Source organism: Gracilinanus agilis, chromosome 4, assembly GCF_016433145.1.
Source record: "Gracilinanus agilis isolate LMUSP501 chromosome 4, AgileGrace, whole genome shotgun sequence".
Classification (NCBI taxonomy): Eukaryota; Metazoa; Chordata; class Mammalia; order Didelphimorphia; family Didelphidae; genus Gracilinanus; species Gracilinanus agilis.
The window spans coordinates 143,831,379-143,854,830 of NC_058133.1; the positions used below are offsets into that span (position 1 = coordinate 143,831,379).

The 23,452-nt window shown below is 35.9% G+C and overlaps 1 protein-coding gene across 1 annotated transcript in view; it reads right to left on the minus strand.

The window, feature by feature from the left end:
* Window positions 1–23,452, minus strand: part of WDR64 (WD repeat domain 64) — a 214,702-nt gene that overhangs the window by 156,721 nt on the left and 34,529 nt on the right. Inside the window, exons 4-6 of the mRNA XM_044674508.1 lie at window positions 17,259–17,362; window positions 13,901–13,930; window positions 7,447–7,557 (exon numbers count right to left, since the gene is read on the minus strand). Coding sequence (XP_044530443.1) covers window positions 7,447–7,557; window positions 13,901–13,930; window positions 17,259–17,362 — 245 coding nt within the window. The remainder of the gene's footprint in view (window positions 1–7,446; window positions 7,558–13,900; window positions 13,931–17,258; window positions 17,363–23,452) is intronic.

Below are 23,452 nucleotides of genomic sequence, written 5' to 3' on the forward strand. Positions count from 1 at the left end.
TCAGGCTCTTTCCTAGCTTATTCCAACAGGCTCTAATTGATTTCTATGCCTCAAGTCTATCCCCACTCTGATCCATTTTGCCTAATGCTACCAGAGTAATTTTCCTTAAGCATAGGTCTGACCATTTGACCCCTCTACTTGTCTAGCTCCAGTGGGTTTCTAAATTTCTCTGTGGTAGCTTTTAAAGCCAAACACAACTTGAACACAGCCTATCTTTTCAGCTTCACTGGACATTTGTCTTGGTCCTGTACTCTGTGATGCAGCTAAACTGGATTTTTTGTTGTTCCTAACACTTCACATCCCATGTCCCATCACAGTGCCTTTGTACTTACTAGCTACTAGCTGTTCCATGGGCCTAGAATCCCCTCCCCTCCTTACTCTACTTCACCTCTACCTTCTCTTCCTTTAAAATAAAGCTCAGGCTTGAATACTCTTATACTCTTGTATAGATTTACATTTATTCACTTTATATTTATATTTATACTGTTACCTATTTACATTAATGGGCAGCTAGGTAGTAGCACAATGGATAGAGTACCAGGCATCAAGTCAAGAAGACACTTCTTCATGAGTTCAAATCTGGCCCCAGACACTTTTTACTAGCTCTGCGGTCCTGGGCAAGTCACTGAACCCTGTTTGCCTCAGTTTCCTCATCTGTAAAATGAGCTGGAGAAGGAAATGGCAAACCACTCTAGCATCATTTCCAAGAAAACCCAAAATGGGATCACAAAGAGTTGCATACCACTGAAGTGAATGAATAACAACAACAATTTGTATTTATATTTGTTCCACACACCCTCCTCCCCAATTAGAATGTAAGCCCCTTGCCAGTAGGAATAGTTTGATTATTTGTACTTGTGTCCTCAGTGCCTTTTACCACAAGTACCTGATGCATAAAACAATAACAATAGCTAGCATTCCTATAGCACTTTATATTATTTATCTCATTTTGTTCTCTAAAAACCTGATAAGGTAAGTACACCAAGCGCATAAGAGCTTAATAAATGCTGTCGCTGTCGATTATTTCTTTTACCAGACAAGCAATCCTTTTCTATAATCCTTTCAGTAGTTTCCAGCAGTTCAAGACTGTTCTACCTAACATTGAGAATTTGGGAGGGAAAACAGGTTCTGGAAAAGCAGTTGGAGCACTTGACCTTTTTTGTTTGTTTCATTTTTACTATATTCATTAAAATATGTGACCAAAATATGTTGAATATCTATGTTATGTGTGTGCTGCTTTTTTATTTAAGGAAGACAGTGTTACATAGTGACAACATTATATTTGATATTTTAAGCAATATTCCATATCATTCTCAAGTTAAATTTCAAATTTTAGCAGGTTAACTATTCAGTTCCACCACTCAAAACCATGTGTCACTGTGATTGGGAGATTAGTCTAGGATGGTATTTGCAGGCTGAGCTCTCTCTGTACAGACACTGTACTGTAGTCTTTTGGGAAGTTATCCTACACATAGAAGAGAAAAACTCTGAAGTCCTGTTTGCTTGGTAGCTTGAATAGAAAGCAAATCAGACATCATAATCCCTTGCTAGATAATTAATAAAGAGAAACATGACCTTTCTCTAGGCTTAAGACAGTATTTGAGTTGATTTGCACAGCTGTCATTATGGCAGTGCCCCAAATATCACATGTGAGACAAGAAGGTGTCATACTACAACATCATTTCATTATGTCATGAAAATTTAGAAAGCTTCTTCAGGGTATGATAATAAAAAATGTTGGATCAAATATACTAAATAATTCATTATAGAGTAATAGCATAATACAGAGGAGAGAAAAAAGCACTAGATTTGGAATCATAATAATTGGATTTGATTTTGGTTCTCTCACTTGTTAAGTAGGTTACTTTGAGCAAATCATTAGTTGGCTTGTCCTTTTCCACTTTAGATACAGGGAATGAAGCCTCAATCCAACAGTTCTGATCAGAGAATTCAGGAATCCAGGCTGGGTATTAAAGTCAGTCCAGTAGGAATAAACCTGGAGAGGAAGGTCCTGGGATGCTAAAGCTTTAAATTTGAGTTTGTTGGGAGCAATACTTCAGAGGAACTGAGTTAAATCATAAACCTAATGGCCCCCTTCTCCTCCTAAGAGACTGAGGTAGTACATGTGGGAGAAGGAGTAGGATTATGCCCTCTGGTTTTGGTAGAAATTTTTGTGTTTGTTCTTGCTTTAGTTTTGAAGAAAATATCCTTTTATAAAATATAATGATATTAAATGTTGACAAAAATTGAGGTTTCTTTACCTGTAAAATGTGGATAATATGAAGTGTACCACACAAGGTTATCATGATGGTCAAATGAAATAATATTGGTCCCCTTTACCCAAGGAATTAAAAGTTCAGCTGAGGGGGGTGGGGAGAGAGATAGACATACAGACAGAGACAAACTGATAGAGACAGAGACAGAGTCAGAGAGACAGAGACAGAGGCTCAGAGAAAGAGACAGAGAGAGGGGCAGATAGAGACTGATCAAGACAGAGACAGAGAGAAAAGGGCAATGTGCTACTATATTTTTTGTTTGTTTGTTTTGCTGCTCCCTGATTAGAATTGAGATGATAGGAAAGGACTATAGCTAAATGATGTCAGAACATCCAGAGCCATGACAAAAAAAAACTATAGTTGTCATCATTTGCCGAGAATTTCAGTTTTCATATTCCTTTTGGAGAAAGCATATTTTGTCTCTATTTCTTTAAGATTTCTTGTATAGTTATCCATCCAGTCTCTAAAAGCCAGTATTAAGATATCACTGTAGTTAATTAGAAGTGTAATTTCTCTGTATGTATTTTCATTTGCTCAAAAGCACCTGAAAGGGAAGCTAAGGTTGGCACGAAGTCATACACAGAAGGAAATTTTCTTTCTAATTTCTGGAATTTGTCACAGGTTAGCTATAAACACAAACATACAGGAGGACATTTTCTTTCTAATTTCTGGGATTTGCCACAGGTTGGCTATAAACACAAACATACACACATATAGAAGGAAATTCTCTTTCTGATTTCTGGGACTTGTCGTCAGCTGGGGGACTCTAGACAAACCAAAGAGAATTTATTGCTACATGTTATAGCTTTTAAAAAGCAGAGAAAAAGATTAAATGAAATTGCACTCAAAAGAAAACCTTGGCACAGAATAAGTTTGTGGTGTTCTGGTGGAAAGCAAGGTCTGGTAAGTAGAGAGCAAGATTCTTCTCCCTCTGAGGCAGCAGCTTCAAGAAATTCCTTCTCCTCTGTTCTGCTAGAAGCTGGTTAAAGAACCCAATTCTTTCCCTATCTCTAATAATGGCAAGTCTAAGGGGAAAGTCTTTGCTGTTAGGGAGGCTTAATAGGACAAGTTGGGACAGAGTGAGTCTATCCACTTGCAGGTAGAAGTCAGGAGAAGAGCTAGTTTTCCATTTTTTCACCAAAAACTCCATATTAACAATACTATTAAAACTGTAATATGTTTTATAAGCTCTAAAGTGCTACAAAGATCTGTGTTTTGACTATCTTTCACCAAGCTTCTTCCTTCTCCAAGGCCTCTTTATACTGTGAAGTTTAGGACTCTGAGTTCTTGAAAAATAATGTTAGTTTAGTTAGTGTATGTCCAAGTCACCCAAGATGGCATTAACCATCAGTGGAAGACACTAGAGAACCTGCTTTCAGGGGATGGGAGAACTGGTGCATTTGTGGACATCCCATAGTTGATCTACACATAATTGGGAGATTTCATTTCCCACTAGCTATATAACCAGGCCTGTCTTTGTCTTTAACATAGCCCAGTTGAGTAAAGCTAGAATTCTTCCTGCAATCCCATCCAAAGGTGAAAGATTCCTTCATTCACAACATGTGGTAAAACCAGGAAAGAGAGCCTGAGGGGCTTCCTTTTCCTTTCTCCATGTGATCCTGAGAAATAGGCTTGGGATATTTTGGCATTTTTCTTTGTCTTTTTCCATTTTAGGTACAGGGAATGAAGTCTCAATCAAAAAGCTCTGATCAGAGAATTCAGGAAGTCAAGCTGGGTCTTAAAGTCAGTCTAGGAGGAATAAACCTAGAGAGAAAGGGTCCTGGAATGCTAAAGCTCTGCATTTGAATTTGTTGGGAGCAAAACAACAGAGGAAACTAAGTTAAACCATAACCCTTTCCCCTCCTAAGAGACTGAGGTGGTATATGTGGGAGAAGGAGTAGGATTATGTGCTCTCAGGTATTTGTTCTTGTTATAGGTTTGAAGAAAATATCTCTTTGTAAAATATAATGACATCAAATATTTAAGTGGAACTGGAGTGCTATTCATTGAAACCCTAAAATGGGGAACATAATCAATGGGAGGAAAAAGAGCCAATGGTGGAGATAAGAGATTCCTCAATACCCATCAACACCAGAGAACTGTGTGTGTGTGTGTGTGTAAAATGTAACAAACCTGGCAGTGAATGGGGCCAGCATCAATCCATCACATACTATACTTGCAGAAGAAGGTTCTAATAAGCTGCAAGGGTTTACATTGCATTCCTAGTATTAGGAGGCTTCATAGCTATCCATGAACTAGCCCTAGAGTTCTGAGAAACTCTTCTTTAGGTTAGCTATAGGGTCATCGTCTTCAGGCACAGCTGCTCTTAAAGAGTGTTACAGAGGGGGGTTTGCACCAAAATCAGTAGAGGCAGTATCCAAAGTGATGAAATTACAGATCCTTGATGCATAGAACAAATTAAATATTTTAATCAGAATTAAATTTTCCCTCAGAGTAAATAATGACTCTCCTTTCTGCTTTCCCTCAAACTTCCAACTTTCCAACCTCATATTTTAACTTTTTTGGCCTACACTGCCCTCCTTTCCAGAAAAAAATATTACTTAGCGCCCCCTGGAAATTATGAAACTATTCATTGAACTAAGAATAGAATGTAATAAATAAAAAGTGTGGCCATCACCGCTTTCTGGATCACTGCAGCACCCACCAGGGGCTGGTAGTGCCCACTTTGGGAATCACTGTTTTAGAGAGTGCTCTGTAAGGTTACTGCACACAGCAGATGCAGGTAAGGAGCTTGATCCCTACAGGCTCTGTGTTCTATCTTTCAGTTTTCTTCATTAATGTCTGAATAGTTTTAAAATTCTATTGTTCAGACTTCTGCCTCAGCCTCCCTTAATAGCCTGTCTAAAACACTGCTTTTTGATTGAATAAAACAAGTATACCCAAACAATCCCCTTTAAAAGATCTAACCACACCTGGATGAGAATAGATGAGGAAAATGAGAAGAGATTATTCACTATAAACCAAAGGGGTATTTATGCCCTTTAACTTTTGCTATATAATACCAACAATGTAAACTCCTTGAAGGCAAGGACTTAACATTTTTGTATCTTAAGTCCCAGCACCTAGTATAATATCTGGTATATCATAAGTAATTTAATAATAATAATAGTTAACTTTTACATAGCACTTATGTACCAGGCACTGTGCTTTACAAGAATTATCATGTTTGATCCTCTCAACTACCCTGGGTGTAGGGCTATTATTATTTTCATTTTACAGATGAAAAAACTAGGCAAGAAAGGGTTAAGTGACTTGCCTAGCATCACACAGAAAGTAAGTAGATGAGTTGGATTTGGACTCAGGTTTTCTTGCCTCCAGACTCAAGCTCTTTCCACTGTGTCACTAATAATAACTTATCAATTCATTGTATTTCATCTTAGTTTTGTTGGCCTTTTTATTGGCTTGTGTTTTTGTGGTCATTGTGTGTAATTATTACTTCCCTCTGGATCACTTCCCACTGATTCTCTAACTTCTACTTCTTCATTTTGGTCATTTCTTTTAGAAAATTTCCCCTACATTGATATTGGTATAACTAATAAAAACTTATTGAATAATTGTATTTCATCTTAGTTTTGTTGCCCTTCTTTGTTGACTTGTATATTTGTGATCAATAGTTGCAATTGTTACTTCCTGTTGGATCACTTAATACAAATCTTCCCAGTGCTTCTCTAAATTCTTCATATTGGTCAATTTTTATGCAAATTTCCACATACCGATATTGACATAATTTTTTCAGCCCTTTTCTTTTCACTGGGCATGGGGTTCCAGGTTTTTTGCAGTCACAAAAAATGCTGCTAGGACTATTGTTCCACATACCGAAACACTGCCTTGATTAGCATTCTTTTGGCCTAGGTAAAGGAATGTCTATGGGAAATGTGAAAGGGAGAAAGGCATCACTACTATCACTGACACTATATCACTATATCATTGACCTGGAAGTAAACTAGAAAATATAAAAAGCAATGATTTGTTTATTATGCAGTTTCACAAAAAAGTACTCAAATGTTAAAGCCAGCAAAATCTGGTTTACTAGGCAGCCATAATTCAGAGACACCAGGATATGCCTGTTCACCATGTTCAGGAAAAAGCAAGCTTATCCTTTAAAATGTTCATGTCAATACCATTTACTTATATTGTGAAATCGTGACCTAGATAGCATAAGTAGTTTCCCCACATTCTTTCTGCACAAAAAATAGGTCCATTGGAAGGCTAACAATAGTTTACTGAATTTAATTTAGAGCTTGAAGAGCTCTCAAAGGCCACTTGCTCCAACCTTCTCATTTTAAAGATGAGGAAACTGAGATGAAAGGAGATGTCCAAGGTCACACAGGTCAAAACTGGTAGAGTTAAATGAAACCTGAATCCCATCCATCCTGCAAGAATACCAGCTCTAGTCCTACCTCTTCCACAGTCTTCCTTCATGACTCAAGCCCATTGCTATAATTACAGAGGATAATCTGTGATACACAATTAACCCAGCACTACCACTACCCACTGCCTTGTTCTTTTATTTTCCATGTATTGGTTTCTTCTTAAGATTGTTAGTTCTGCCACTGACACTTAGATTATAAGCTCTCAGCTCTCTGAAGAGAGGGACTGTTTCTGCAGAACCTACAGCACCTGTCAGCACCCTGTTAGGCACATAGTAGACCTACAATAATGACAATAAATGGTAACCTTGCAATGCTTGAAGGAGATGAAGTGCCTCTGCCCTAACTACTGACTTTACTACCAAAGTCAGGCAGCTCCTTTTAATGACGTTCTTACCCAAGAAATTCTGGGCCAGGAGAGAGACCCACAACTTGGTAACAGATTGATAGACTAAAATAAAGAATGAGACAAATATGTTTGGATTTGGCCAAGGTAGGAATTTGTTTTTCTTGATTTTACATATTTGATGTAAGAGTTTTGTGTATTTTTCCCATTTAAGACTGAAGGAGGTAAGAGAAGAAAAAAAATGCTCTATAATTTAAAAATAAATAAAATTTAAAAGTAAAAATGTAAAAAAAAAACATGCCCAAGGAAATGATATCTCCCTATCTCCCTCTCCCTGCAAAATAGTCTAAACATAGCTGGGTAGGACACAAATGCCTACCAGCATTACTAACCAAAAGGGGCTCATTCCCCTAAACTTTTCTTGGTACAGTACCTTACTATTCCCTTGGGCTTTATAATCCCAGATGATGATGGTTCTTTCTGTGACAGCAACAATTCGTTTTAACTGAGGGAGGTAATCACATCCTGTAATCCAAGAAGTGTCCTAGAAGAGAAACAAGAGAAACAACTTAACCTCATCCTACATATCATGTCCTAACCTTTTCAGTCTCGAGATCCTTTTGCATACTTAGTAATTATTGAGGATTCCAAAGAGCTTTTGTTTATGTGGATTATATAGTAGTGGTGACAAAAGAAATGATATTTATATAGCACATACTACATGCCAGATTCTGTGCTAAGTGCTTTATGGTTATTATTTCATTTCATCCTCACAACTACTAGTCCTAGCAGCATTTTTTTTGTGAGTGCAAAAAACCTGGAATCCCATGCCCAGTGAATAGAGAAGGGCTGAAAAAATTATGTTAATATCAATGCATGGAAATTTGCATAAAAATTGACCAATATGAAGAATTTAAAGAAGCACTGGGAAGATTTGTATTAAGTGATCCAACAGGAAGTAACAATTACAACTATTGACCACAACTACACAAGCCAACAAAGAAGGACAACAAAACTAAGATGAAATACAATTATTCAATAAGTTTTATTAGTTATGCCTTAGTTAAGATCACTCAGCTAATAAATATCTAAGGCTGGATTTGAACCCAAGTTTTCCTGACTCCAGGCTGAGTATGTTTCTTTTTTCTTTTTTTTTTTAACCCTTACCTTCTGTCTTTGAATCAATATTGTATTTATTGGTTCTAAGGCAGAAGAGTGGTAAGGGCTAGGCAATGGGGGTTAAGTCTGCTTTGTCTTCATTAAGGAATATTTGAGAAAGGAAAGAGTACTAGAGGCAGAAGAGTCAGGGAACACTTCACAGGGAATGGAACAACTGAGTTGAGCAGTGGAGGAGGATAAAAATTCTCAAAGGCAGAGATGAGGTCGGGTGGTATTCCAGGGATGGGAGACCACACTTGCAAGTGCCCAGAAGTAGAAAATAGAATCTTTAATTTGGGGAACACATAGTAGCATAGGTTGTACAGTGTACAAAGTGGAATAATATGATAAAAAGATTGAATGTTAGATTAGTATTAGATTATATGAGGAGGCAGAGGAGTTTGTAATTTATTATAGAGGAATAGGGAGCTACTAAAGGCTTTTGAGCAGGATAGTTACATGGTTATATCTGTGCCTTAGGAAGATAAGTTTGGCAGCCATATGCAGGATAAACCAAAGAAAGGAGAAGGAAGAACAAAGGAGATCATTAAAAATGCAATTACAAATTTTTTAGGTAAGTAGCAATGAGAGTTTGTACTAAGTAGTCGACCAGAAGAGTAGAGGAAAGGGAGTGAGTACACAAACTATAATGAAGATAGAATCAACAGTATATATGGCCACTGCTTGAATATGGAGGGAAAGGGAGCAACATTTTCTAAGCCCAGTCCCACATCACATTTTTTTCCCTTCCTTATCAATGAGTTGATTCCAAACTCTAGGGCTTCTACCTCATTCTATCTTATCTTCATTTTCTCTGTCCCCTTACCCTTTTGATCTCCACCAACTATATTCCCTTGCCTTCCTCTTCCTAAATCTCCTAGGCTTCTAAAAACAAATGAAAATCCTGTTAAGATTTGTCTTCATCGTTCTTCGCCTTCCCTTTCTCCAATCTTTGTCTCTACTTACCATCACTCTTCTCTCTCCCCTGCAAATAACCCAGCACTCTTACATCATATTTCTTTCTGTGGAGAATACAGTTCTAAAAAGTCTGTGAAATCTCAGTGAAAGTCTTCATGAAAAGGAGCATTGCCCAGTGGAAAGAGAAACAAGCTGAAGATGAATATGAAGATCAAGGTTCAGGGCTCAGTCCTACCATTAACTAGCTATATGATTTTGAATACCTTTAGACATCTCATACTTTACATGTCATAAGCAGAACTCTTTATCTTCTTCCTAAACCCTTCCTTTTCCATATTTACCCTTTACTGTCAAGGGCACTACCTTCCCCTCAATCACCCATGCCCTCTGCTTTAGTGTTATCTTTGACTTCTCCCTCACACTACTCATCTCACATATCCATTTTTTTTTTGTTGCCCAGTTTGGTGTTTCTACCTTCACAACGTCATTTCCATATGTCTTCTTCTATCCATTCACATTTCTGTTACCCTGGTACAAGCCCTTATTATCCTCATGCCCTAGATTAGTATTGGCAAAGCTTTTAGAGATCACATGCTCAAACTGCACCCTCAAGCTGGCCTGTGAGCCCCCTGCCTTACCCAGAGAGCAGAGAGAGGAAGTGCTCACATTGGACTGCTGGGCAGAGGGTGGGGCATGTGAAAAATGCCTTCAGGCATGGTGGAGAGGGGGATTATTATAATAACCTTCTTCTTGGTCTTCTTGTTTGAATTTTCTTTCATCTATTCTCTACTCCATTGTCAAAGCAATTTTCCTGAAACACAGGCCTGACTATGTTACCCTTCTACTCAATCAGTTGCCTCCATAATCAAATATAAAATTCTCTATTTGACATTTAAAACCCTTTATTTACAACCTGGCCCTTTCCTATTTTTCCAGTCTTCTGATACTTTATTCCCCTCTATGTACATAATCCAAGAATACTGGCTGTCTTGTTGTCTCTTGACTCCATGACTTTTCTTCACTCATTCATTCATTCATTTATTTAAAAAACACTCACCTCCTGTCCTAGAATCAAAGCTAAGTATCAGTTCCAAAGCAGAAAAGCAATAAGGACTAGGCAGTGGGAATTAAGTGACTTGCTCAGAGTCATATAGCTTAGAAGTATCTGAGGTCAGATTTGAATGTAGGACCTCCTGTCTCCACGCCTGGTTCTCTATTCCATTCACTGAGTCAGCTACCTATCCCTTTCCATGACTTTTCACTAGCTGTATGCCATGCCTCCCTCTCAAAAACATGCTTGAATGCTTTTTGACTATCCTTCCCTTTTTGGGACTGTTTCCTAATCTGAAAAATGAGGAGGTTAGAGTAGATGATTTCTGAAGTCTCTTCCAGCTTTTATTGTTTTTCCAGTTTTACTATTCTATTAAAATCAATTTCAAATAATAGCACTTAGGTGGCCCCTAAGACACTGAAACCTTCCTTTTGTTGTTTAGAACATATAGGTGTTACTTACTTACAAGATCAGCCGAATTTCTAAGCTAGAAAAATATCTATATTTAAATACAGAAAATCTTTGCCATTTTGGCACGGAATTAGCCAGAACCCTCTATTAACTCCTCTTCTTCATTCAGGGCATTCCAGCTCCATCTTCTTGCCTTTGCCCAAGCTGCTCCCCAGGAATGTAATACTGTGCCTCATTACCTCAGAAAATCCTTCTTCAACTGCCATTTCCTACAGGAATCCTTTCCTCATCTCCCCATTTGCTCAAGCTCTCACTTCCCCAAAATTACATTGTATTTACTATTTATATGCTCAAATCTACTACCTAGGGATAATTGAATCTGTAATGTGATGGCAAAATAGAATCTTATCCCAGCTTCTCCTCCTCTCCTCCTCTTTCTCCTCTATCTTCTTTTCCTCCTCCTCTTCTTTCTCTTCTTTCTCTTCTTTCTCCCTCTTCTTCCTCTTTCTCTTTCTCTTTTTCTTCCTCTTCCTCCATATTTATACTGAGTTTTCTCAAATCTATATATCCTGCCTCAGTCTCTCTGCTGGTTCTCCAATTTCATGCCTCTTGGTGCCTTTTGAACTTCTCAAACTGGATGCCCAATAAACATCTCAAACATATCCAAACTAGAAGTCGTTATCTTTCCCTCAACCACACTCCCAGCCCCAACTTCAAATTTCCTTATATTACCATAGAGAGCAACATCATCCTCCCCACCCTTTGGACTTCACTATATTTTACCTCTATATCTGATCTATTGTCCAGGCCTTCGCAACGTTTTTCAAATATACCCCCTTCCCTTCTAGGACATTGCTACTACTCTAGTGCAGGCTCCTATCACCTTGCATTAGGCTATTTCTAAAGCTTGTAGCTGGGTTTGCCTATCTCACTTCCTTTCTCACTCCAATCCACCAGTGGCTCCCAAACTTTTTTGGCCTACTGCCCCCTTTCCAGAAAATAATTACTTAGTGTCCCTGGAAATTAATTTTTTTTAATTTTAATAGCAATTAATAGGAAAGATAAATGCACCTGTAGCCATCACCACTTTCCTGGATTGCTGTAGCACCCACCAGGGGGCAGAGGTGCCCACTTTGGGAATCATTGCTCCAATCTATCCTTCATTCAGCCACCAAAATGATTTTCCTAAAGCAAGGACTGAACAAACACATTACCCCCACATCCTACCCCTAACTTAATAAACTCCAGTGGTTTCCTATGCCTCCAGAATCCAATACCAAATGCTGTTTGTAGCCCTTCATAACCCAACCCTCTCCTATCTTTCATTCTCATATGTTACTTCCTGCAATGTACACTTTGATTCAGTAACACTGGCCTGACTATTCCATGAATAAAAACACTTCACCTCTTGACTCTGGATATTCTCCCTGGCTTTCCTCCATCCCATATCCAGAATGGCTCTCCCTCTTCCACCCTGTTTACTAACCTCCTTGACTTCCTTTAAGTCCTAACTAAATCCCATCTTTTATAGGATGTCTTTCCCAAGTTTAAATAACCTTCTCTCAGTTAATTCCTATTTATCCTGTCTATAGTTTGCTTTGTATATATTTGTTTGTATGTTATCTCCCTCATTTAGATCATAAGCTCCTTCATAATAGGGATTGCCTTCCTTTTTCCTTTCCTCCTTCTTTTTCTTCTTCTGCTGCCTCTTCTTTCTCATCTTCTTTTTGTCTTCTTCCTCTTCTGATGCTTTCAGTGTAGTATTATAAACCTCAGAAAGTCTACCTACTGGCTGCCAGTTACTACAAATGAACAACAACTTCATTCTATATCTGAGCATAATACAACTGCAAAATCTACAGTGCTAAGTTGAGCAAATCCATATATATTTTCTCTGCATAATCAAATTCTTTGCTATAATCTGAATTTATATCACTCATGCCACTCCTTTGCTGAAGAGGATTCACTGACCTCCTATTACCTCTACAAATATATTATTTTCAATCCCATAGCACAAGACTTGGAGTGAAAACCTCAGTTCTAATCCTGTTTCAAACATAGAGTAGCTATGTGACTTGGGACAAGTCACTTTCTGTGTACCCCTCTTTTCCTCAGTTTCCTCATCTGTAATATGGAGATATTACTTACCTTACAGGGTTAGTGGGGATCAAATGGGTTAACCTACATAGAAGCACTTTTTAAAACTAAGAAATAAATACTTCTAGTTTATAATCTGTTTTAAAAATAAGGAAATGAGGAGGTTCAGAGTAGTTAAATATTTTTTAGTGAGTATCAGAAGCCAGATTTAAACCCAGAACTACTGATTCCAAGCCCAATACTGTTTCTGATAAACTAAGAATCCAAACTCCCTGAATCTAAGTCCAATATTGGCTCCACTATCTTTTATCACCTGTTCTACCTTCTTGCATTGCTATATCTCCAACACTTAATAGGAGAGTATAGGAAGGAGGTGATTTCTCCTCACTTGTTCCATTCAGAATTATGGAAGAATTCTAATAGAAAGTGTGTCTCTGTGGTTTTATAATAGCATCCCCTGTCTACCTTATTACTAAGAGGGAGAACCAGCCCAAATCCTTGATTTTAAGTTTAAAATTCAAGAAGATTTCAAATATTTTTCAACTTATTTAATTATTCTACTGCTGCCCCCTAGTAATAAACAAGGTTACCACTTTTATTAAGGAGTTTGCCCTTCCTGTTTTTCTGGATAACTAAGAATGAATTGGGTATGTTGAGGTTTTCCCCAATTCTGACTTTCTCTGATGACTGATTCATTACAAAGTATGGTAGATGCATCTGATTAAGTGTCTGGCTTCCTTTATCAGTGGGTCTTGATTTACTGAGATTACTCAGTATTTAAACTCCTTAAAAGATGTAAGTTTGGCCCTTTGGGCAAATGCTCAAGATGTAAGGTCCCTTTAGATTTCCTGGTCACCTCATCTCATAGTCTAGTACAGTGATTCCCAAACTTTTTTGGCCTACCACCCCCTTTCCAGAAAAAAATTACTTAGCGTCCCTGGAAATTAATTTTTTTTAATTTTAATAGCAATTAATAGGAAAGATAAATGTACCTGTGGCAATCACCACCCCTCTGGATCACTGCAGCACCCACCAGGGGGAGATGGTGCCCACTTTGGGAATCACTGGTCTAATGGAAAGACCTGATAAGTAGTCAAGGACGCCTTACTTTGAATTTGGGCTCTGACACATCCCAGAGTAAAATAAGAAGACATTTTTTTTATTTCTAGACCAGTTTAAATGCTTTAAATTTATTGCTAAAAAACTATCTTTCAACTTCTCTTTCAGTTAATGAAAAAAATGAAATACTTACTGTAACATTGATGGTTGCCTGAATTCTCATCTGCAAAAAAAAAAAAAAAGCAAGCACAAAGCAAAGCAGGAAGGATGCATATGAGACACTGAAATTAAGAAGATGCTAACACTGAAAACCCATATTCCAAAATGAAGCCATTTTCATATTCATGCTTCATGTCCTCCTCCTTCCCTCATGGGGACTCCTGTCCTCCCTCGCCCATCCCCTCATCCTCCTGAGAAGCTAGCAAAATGGCACAGTCCAAGTCCTCTTTGGACAAATCAGGCAATTAAGAGGCTTATCTTGAAATATGCTGATGACACCTCTGCTCCCAGTTTCTTATTCTTTCCCATTCATTTTGTACTTGTTTTGACAATTAATTTATTTCTCTGGAACCACAACACATCATTTTAAAGTCTTTCTATTACAACTGTATGTTCCTTGGCTCCCTGTGATGAAAAGTTTATAGTGAAATGATATATTCAATAAGATTTTTTAAAAAACCCTCTCTTAGACAATAATAATAATAGCTAGTATTTATATAGAGTTTTAAAGTTTGCAAAGAGCTTTGCACATATTATCTCATTTGATCCTCACAACTCTGAGGTAGCTACTATTATTAGACTAATTTTACAAATGAGGAAACTGAGGCTCAGGGAGCTTTTTGTGACTTGCTGAGAATCACACAACTAATGAATATCTGAGGAAGGATTAACAAACATTTATTAAGTCTACTAGGATGTCTCTACCTACCCTCCACTCCCTCAAAAAGAGAAAAAAAATATGCTTCAGGCTACACTCTGAGCCTATAATTAGGGAGGGAGAGAATTTAGAACTGAAAAAAAAATAGAATAGAATAAAATTTTAAAGTTCTTGAGATAATGGGAAAGGACCTCTTTGCACAAAAATATTTATAGCTGTGCTTTGGCAAAGAATTAGAAATGAAAGGGATCTTCCTAAGTTGGGGAATGGCTGAACAAATTGTGGTACATGATGGTGATGGAATACTATTGTGCTATGAGGATGATAAACAAGATGATTTCAGAAAGAACTGGAAAGATCTATGTGAACTAATGCAGAGTGAAAAAAGCAGAACCAGGAGAATGTGGGATGATCAAATGTGATAGACTTAGCTACTAATAGCAATACAATGATCCAGGACAATTCTGAAGGATTTATAAAAAAGAATACTAGCCACCACCAGAGAAAGAACTGCTGGACTAAAAATGCAGATGAAAACATGATTTGTCACTTGTTTATTTGGGAATATGATTTGGGGTTTTGGTTTTATAAGTTTATTCTCTTACAAAAATGAATAAAATGGAAATATGTTTTGAGTGATAATACATATGTAATCCAGTAGAACTGCTTATCAATTTGGTGAGTGGGAAGGGAGAGGAAGACAGCATGAATCATGTAACTTTCAAAAATTTACAGGTAAATTTGTTATTGGAATAAAACAAAGATAAAAATAAATAAGTAAAGTTTATGAGCCAAGCACTGTGCTAAATGTTGGAGATTCAAAGAAAAAAAAAGATAATCTCTATTTTTAAGGAGCCAACAGTCTAATTAATGAATAGGGATTGTTATGAGAGTGAGGAGGGAAGGAAATGTTTACATAGCCTACTATATGTCAGGCATGGTGCTAAGTAATTGAACAGTTCCTCATTTGATCTTCATAACATGTTATTAAGAGATGCTGTTATTATTCCCATTTTACAATTGAAAAAATAGAGGCAAACAGAGGATAAGTAACTTTGCCCAGGGTAACAAACCTGGTAAATGTCTAAAATTATATTTCTTTTTAGAGAGGAAAAATGAAGTTTTGGAAGGAAAATAGAGAAGAGAGGAAATACCTCATACTTAATTTTCAGTTCTTTTTCTCTGCTCCCCTCAGCCCACTTTAATGAAAGATATATGCTGAAGGCCTTTTAATTCTTATAGAGGTTTTATCCTAAAAGCTAGTGAACATATAAAAAAAGTTAATCTCTGTTGCAGGTTGCATTATAACATTTTTGTTGTATATCCATAGGTCTTGCAGAAAACATCAGAAAATTCATATATTATATTTACTCTTCAATAAAGAACATGGATTATGGATCAGACTATTATAAGATATTCCAATGTAATCACGCATTCTATCTTTTCATAATTTATTACTGTGACCAGTTCTCAAAAATAAATTTTTTCCTTCCTTCCTTCTGTGTTCCTTCCTTCCTTCCTTCCTTCCCTACTTTTTTCTCTTTAATGAATTCAACATTTTAAATAGCTATTTTATTTGTTTTAATGTTGAATAATCATGCTTATAAATTTAATTGATTCAATTACATTTATATATTAAAAATAAGAATGATTTAAATACTAAATACTATATATATGCAAATAATTATCTGACTGGATAAAAACATATTACATACATTTCTCTCTGATTGGAAATGTATACATTAAATTTCACCAAGTACCAATAAATCCTGAACTTTTTTAAAAATGAAAACTACAACTTCTCATTTCAGATTATTTTTTGTTTCCAAATTAGCTTTGCTTTCTAGGAAAGAGAAAAAAATCAACTCATTGGTCATAGAAAAAACAAACCATGAGAAATATCATAGAAAAGGCCTTGTTATGGAAAGAAACAAAGGTTACCAACTAATTTCAGTTTTCAGATCTTACATAAAGAAATCAGTTCTTCAACTGCCAATAAATTGGAAAACTGGAATATCTTAGTGATATTAATATTAAATTGTCAGGGTAGCTAGGTGGCTCAGTGGATGGGAAAACAGGCCTGGAGATGGGAGAGCCTGGCCTCAGATACTTCCTAGCTGTGTGATCCTGGGCAAGTCATTAAATCCCAATTGCCTACCATTTATCACTCTTCTGTCATGGAACCAATATTTAAAATCAATTCTAAGATGGAAGGTAAGAGTTCAAAAAGTATTAAATTATTATTTTTGTAGGTTTATGATACTCTATAGAAAATATCAACATGCCTCCTATTAAAATCTCCCAGTGGTATAATGAGTTGGAAATGAAAACTTATAAATTTAGAAAGTTAAAAGAGGCTCAAAGTAGCCTTGAGCTACCAGACTACATTTTGCAGGGTACTTTTAAAACTACTTTCCTTATGAATATTTTTAAAATTATTCATCTAAGCACTAATCCAGGCTTATCCTATGATTGTATCAGTACTGTACTGTGCAACAGAGAATTCTGGGACAGTGCCCAGTATGATGTTCTCAATATCACAAAAATGGATTGTAGAGTTTGCATTTTCCTCAAGGATTTGACTATTTTTGGGGGGATGATCATTTCAAATTGTGGTTTGCATTCTTGTCTGTACTACTGAAAAAAATATTAAAAAGACAACTTTTCATATTACCTGACTGTTGAAGACTGTTATTGTTCCTTTCTGAGTTGCTGTTATTAGAAAATCCATTTGAGGAATCTTGACGAGACACTTAACCACATCACGTTTCCTGCCACCTGCCAATGGCATAATATAATTAATTTGATTTCCTAGCGGAAGAGACTCCAAAATACATTTGTTAGGTTTGTTTAAAAATAAAAAAGCTACTAATTTTGCTAAAAAGCCTCAGGACACAACTAAACCAGATAAAACTGTTGCTATTCACAAAATAATATTCACTGTTGCTAAGACCCTATTTGTCCATAAGGACATCAACCTGCCAACACAGGGGTAGTGAATCAAATGCTACATAGGACTCTGAAAGAAAAGCAGTGGTCATAGAAAGGATTTATATTTTCTGTTATATTCCACAGTGGGATTTTTGTTTTGTTTTGTTTTGTTTTTCTAAAGCATTATCACTCCACTGAGATTATCTCAGCTTTAGAATCCTAGTTTTCTCTCCGTCATAGTGACTTACTGGATATAGTTAATGATATTTGCAGCTCTTCCTTTGTTCCTAAAAATTCCATGGTTTACATACTAGATCACTACACTCTTTCATCAAGGCGAGATGCTTGTTCTAAAAATAAGCAGGTGAAAATAACAATAGTCTCATAAGGTTGTGGAGCCTTTCCTGTATGATAGTTCAATATTTCCATGTTTCAAGGCTTGATCCATAACAAAGCCACATCAGTCCAGGACATCTCTAGAGTGGATAATAATGGAATCATTAATAAAAATGTTTGGACTACTAAAGCGAGAAATCATTGCCGTTAGCCAAGTCTGATTTATTAGGCAACTCAAATCATGAAAATGTTTATTAATACCACAATTCCCTTCTGTCTTTTGTTTGAGGATTCTCTACAACCTTACTTGAGCCTTTGTTTTAGGGAGATTGGTGAGAGCAAAATATCCCCTCTAGAGGCTGTTATCTAACAAAGCAACCCTTACATATGTTCAAAAGTTATAAGAGGGGGCAGCTGGGTGGCTCTGTGGATTGAGAGTCAGGTCTATAAATAGGAGGTCCTAGGTTCAAATCTGCCCTCAAATACTTCCTAGTTGTGTGGCCCTGGGAAAGTTATTTAACCCTCATTGCCTAGCCCTTGCCTCTCTTCTGCCTTGGAGCCAATACACAGAATTGCTTCTAAGATGGAAGGAAAGGGTTTTTAAAAAAGCTATAAGATTCCTTGAAAATATAATAATGGAATTAACATTGATTATTTATATCAACCAAAGTATAAAACAGGGAAATGTCTGATTATCCGAAATGTTCGTCATTCTCACTCTGGCAGCAGAGGATGTATCAGAAGGAGGAATCAAACCCAAGTTTCTGTTGACTCCAAAACACATCACCCTTTCTTTGGGCACAAATCCTTCATTCCTCTATCTGGTACAAGGCTGATAGATAAGAGTACTAAACTTGGAATCAAGAGTTAAAATATTGCCTTAGGCACTTAGTAGTTGTGTGACTTTGATCAAGTCACTTCTGCTTCAATTTCCTTATTTGTAAAATGAGGACAATAAAAGGACTGATCTATTATGAGGATAAATAGAGATAATATTTATAAATTACTGTGTAGGCTTTTAAAGTGCTATATAAATGCTAGCTATCACCATAAAGCATGATATAGATCTTGCTCCATCATGGCTGGTTTTTTGCTTAATTTTTAATACATTTTATTGATATCTTTTGTTTTTATATATCTTAAATTTTTCCTAGTGTTCCTCTCCAGAAAGCTATCTTATATAGCAAAGAACATTCAAAGAAAAATAGGAACAAATGAAAATAAACAAAATGGATTATTGAAAAATTCTGAAAATATAATGTAATGTTTCATACTTATGGACCTTCCAAACTCTGCAAAGTTGGTGAGGTGTCTTTGGTGGCATGCTAGTTCTTTGTAATTTTGCAACATTTGTTTTTTATTGTTTTGTTGTGATGTTCTATTTATACTGTTGTAATCATAGTGTGTATTGTTTTCTTGGCTCTCTTTACTGCACAGTATATCAAGCAGTATTAGCATATCTTTTCATGCTTTTTTACTATATTCATCCTATTTAATGTGGCATGAATATTCCATTATATTCATTCACAATTTTTTCAACCATTCCCCAAATCAGAGGTATCTATTTTGTTTCTAATTCCTTGGTATTATAAAAAGTGCTCTATAAATGCAATGATCTAGGATAATCCTGAGGGACTTGTGAGAAAGAATGCTATCCACATTCAGAGAAAGAATTGTGGGAGTAGAAACACAGAAGAAAAACATATGGCTTATCATGTGGTTCTATGGGTATATTATTGGGGGTTTTGGTTTTAAAAGATCACACTATTATAAATCTGAATAATATGGAAATGGGTTTTGAGCAATAATACATGTATAACCCAGTGGAATTGCTTGTCAGCTCAGCTCCAGGAAGGGGGGAGGGAAAAGGGGAGGGAGAGAACATGATTCATGTAACCATGGAAAAATGTTCTAAATAAAAATTTTTTTAAATTAAATTAAATTTAATTTAATTTTTAAAAAGTTTTAAAAAAGTGCTCCTACAACTAGTTTAAGTAGTTTAGGCATACATTCTTTTTATCAATCATTTCCTTGGGTTATATGCCTCAGTGACAGTCACTTTATTTGCCTAATCCAAAATACTTTCCAAAATGGTTGTACTAAATCACAACTCTACCAAGAGTACATGAGTATGCCTATCTTCCAACAGCTCTTCTACTTGTTATTCTTTTCAGGAAAAGTTCTAACTGATCAATATACTTTCAAAAATAAAGTGTCCCAAACTTCTCTGATTACACTCCATCTGTGCTCTGATTAGGTGAAATGCTGGGACTATTAAAATCCTCTGATCTGGCAACATATTTCTCTTAACGTATCTTAAAACTGAATTGGCTTTTTTGAGTTCCAAGTTATACTTCTAACTCATATTAAAATTTCAGCTCATAAAAATGAATAGTTAATATGTTTTCACAAGAACTGCTTCTTGGTCATGTCTTTGATCTAATTCTTCAGTGTTTTGTTTTTTTAATCTAAAATTTAGACTTTACATTTATCCCTATGAAATTTAATCTTGCTAGCTTCAGTTCATTGGTCTAGCTCATTGAGATCTTTTGGGATAGCTATTTTATCCACTCTATTAACAATCTTCCCATCTTGATATCATCAGTGAATCTGATAGACATTCTGCTCATTTATTCATATGAATCAATTATAAAAGTGCTAATTAGAAGAAAATGAAGTATGAAGACCAAGGGCAATCCACTAAAGAAGTCCATTAAGATTAAACTTGATTCATTAATCAAAAGAATTTATGACTGGTCCACTAATTCTGAATCTTCCTGAGATACTATCCATCACTAAGGCCATATACTTCCATCTTGTCCATAAGCATTATCAGAAGACTTTGTCAAATGCCTTATTAAAAGCAAAAATATAAATTCTAAGATATTCTCCCATTCTAGTGACTGCCAAAAAGCAAAATATTAATTTTAGCATAACTTTTTATTAGTAATCTGTGTTAACATAGTTATGATTTCCATTTTTAAGTGTTATAAACAATTAGTGTTGTAAACAATTCCTTTAGCGATCACTTCCAAAATTTTACCATGAATTGACAGCGAGCTCAGCGGTGTATTTTGAATCATCCATACTCTTTGTTTTTTGAAAATCAGGAGAACATTTGCCTGCTTCTGTTTTGTGGCACCTCTCTTGCTGCATGATTCCTCAGAGATCACTGTCAGCACAAGCAGAACTAGAAGTTCCTACAATTCCTTTGAATTTAATTTGTTGGTACATGTATCTTGAACTTATCTGTTATGTTGAATTTTTGCCAATGAGATACTTTCCTACCATCTTATTTTTTCTTTTTCATATCCTTATTTTGCTATGTTCTTAACAGTAAGTTCATTTTTTTGGCAGAGAAAACATTCTCTTACATTCTTTTAAAGTGGTAGGGGGAGAGTCTTATCCTTTATTATCATTTTGTCTCTAATAAAATACTTTTGATGTCTATAGTATTTAGGGTACACCTTTAGTTTATATTAGGAACTAAACTATCTGGTTTTTTAAATCACATTTGGCTGACCTTTTTTTTTATCCTCATTTATCTACTGTTGATTCCATCTCTCATTTATACCCATTAAAAAATCTAAATTCATACAAAAATATCCTGTATAATCACATAACTTTCTCTAAATAGCTTCTTCACTCTTTCTAGAGTCAATTATGATTGTCTTACCAAAATTTCATTCTCAAGATATGGGACCCTAACTGTCCTCTTGCTGAACTCTTTGCACATTCTCTTAAAGCCTGTATCACCAATGTTTACCTCTTTATTACAAACTCTAAGAAGGCATGGTTACCAGCTCCCCAAGGTTCAATTTTTACTTGATTGTATATATTTGTTTGCATATTGTCTCCCCCATTAAGACTATGAATTCTTTGAGAGCAGGTACAGTTTTGTTTTGTGGTTATTTTGGGTTTTTGTTTTGTTTCACCTTTCTTCATATCTAGTGTTTAGTGCTTGGCCCTTAGTAGGCATTTAAATATACTAGATGATTCACTGACTACGTTACAAACAAATTCATACTTTATTGGTTAGAACCAAAGTCTAGAACAGAAGCTTATCTTATCACTTCTATCTTGTTAATAATTAAAATATCAGCAAGAATTTATTAACTGTTCTCCTTTTATCAGCAAAAGACTTCTAGCAGTCTGAATGCAGATAGGAGCAAGCTATTTTTCACTTTGTTTTCCCCCCCCATTATTTTTAGAGGGGGTTTTCTTTCATAACATAACTAATGTGGAAATGTTTTGCAGAATTGCCCACATATAACCTATATCAAAATGCTTACCTTCTCAATGAGAGGAGAGAGAGGGAGAAAATTTGGAGATCAATTTCTTTTAAAGAATGTTAATTGTTTTTTATATGTAATTGGAAACAAGTAAAATTTATTTTTAAAAAATCTCCAGCATAAGTCTGGACATTTAAAGTTCTTTATCAAAACTATATACTGCTTCTGTACCAACTTTTGGGTGTAGACTAGGAACTCAAAGCCATTTTCTCCTGCTTTCCTGTTAGTGGTTTACTCCTGCCTCAATATTATTTCTATTTCTTCCTTCTTCGATCTTCATGAAATGATTTCCATCTTGCCATATTCCCAATGAGAATTTGTAGTTTTCCACAAAAAAAAGTTTAAAACTTCTCATGTACAATGTTATATCCAGCTCCCTTCCTCTACAACTTGTTCAATCCAAATGAGGTATGCCCTTCTAATGATATTCTAGTCATGGGTCACATCCCGCTGGGTCTCAATGATACCCATGAAATATCTCCAAATTAAAATCTCTAGCTCACTTTGTCACCTGTACTCTGTTTTTAGATACACCTTAGAACAATAAGCATCATTTTAAGCCCATCTTCCTGTTTTCTTTTTTTTTTTCTTCTGTGAATTACTAAACAACTCTAAAGATGTTCTTCTGGAGTCATAATTATTCCTCTTTATAGAATCTGGTTTATCTATATTTGGACATGTCCTTTCTCCACTTTTTAGTTTAAAATCCTCTCAATCATATTAGTTTCCAGGCAAATAATTTCTAGACCTCCTTAGATACATTCTATCCATGGTGGCCAAGGGTCTTTCCTTCTTGTATCTCAAGCCATAGTCTAACAAAGTTAAATCTTTCTGATGCAACTGTTCACTTTCGATATTTGACTTTCTCTTCAAAACTCCCTACTTTCATTTGATAATCAAAATATTAAAGCTACCCGTGCTCACAAACTCTTCATTTTTTATCTCCATCTTGATAATCTCTAAAGAATCGTTCTAGATTCCTCTGGCAGTATCAGTTTTCCCCACTTGAATAACCAGAAGTGGATAGTATTCTTTAGGGTTGACAAGTCATAGGAAGATTTCTCTTACCCCCTGAATATATGCATTATGTATTCCAAACCTACAGAAAATTATCAAGCACCTATTATTTGCAAAGCACTGTGCTAGCAATTCAAAGAAAAGAAGCAAGACAGACCATGTTCTCAAGGAATTTATATTCTACCCTCGGAACTTAGATCTCCAAGTTGATTCTGCCTCTTTGTCACTTATTCTTTTCCAAGGAGTCTCCTGTCACTGCCATATGTCTTTTTCCCCCCAGGACTAAAAAATA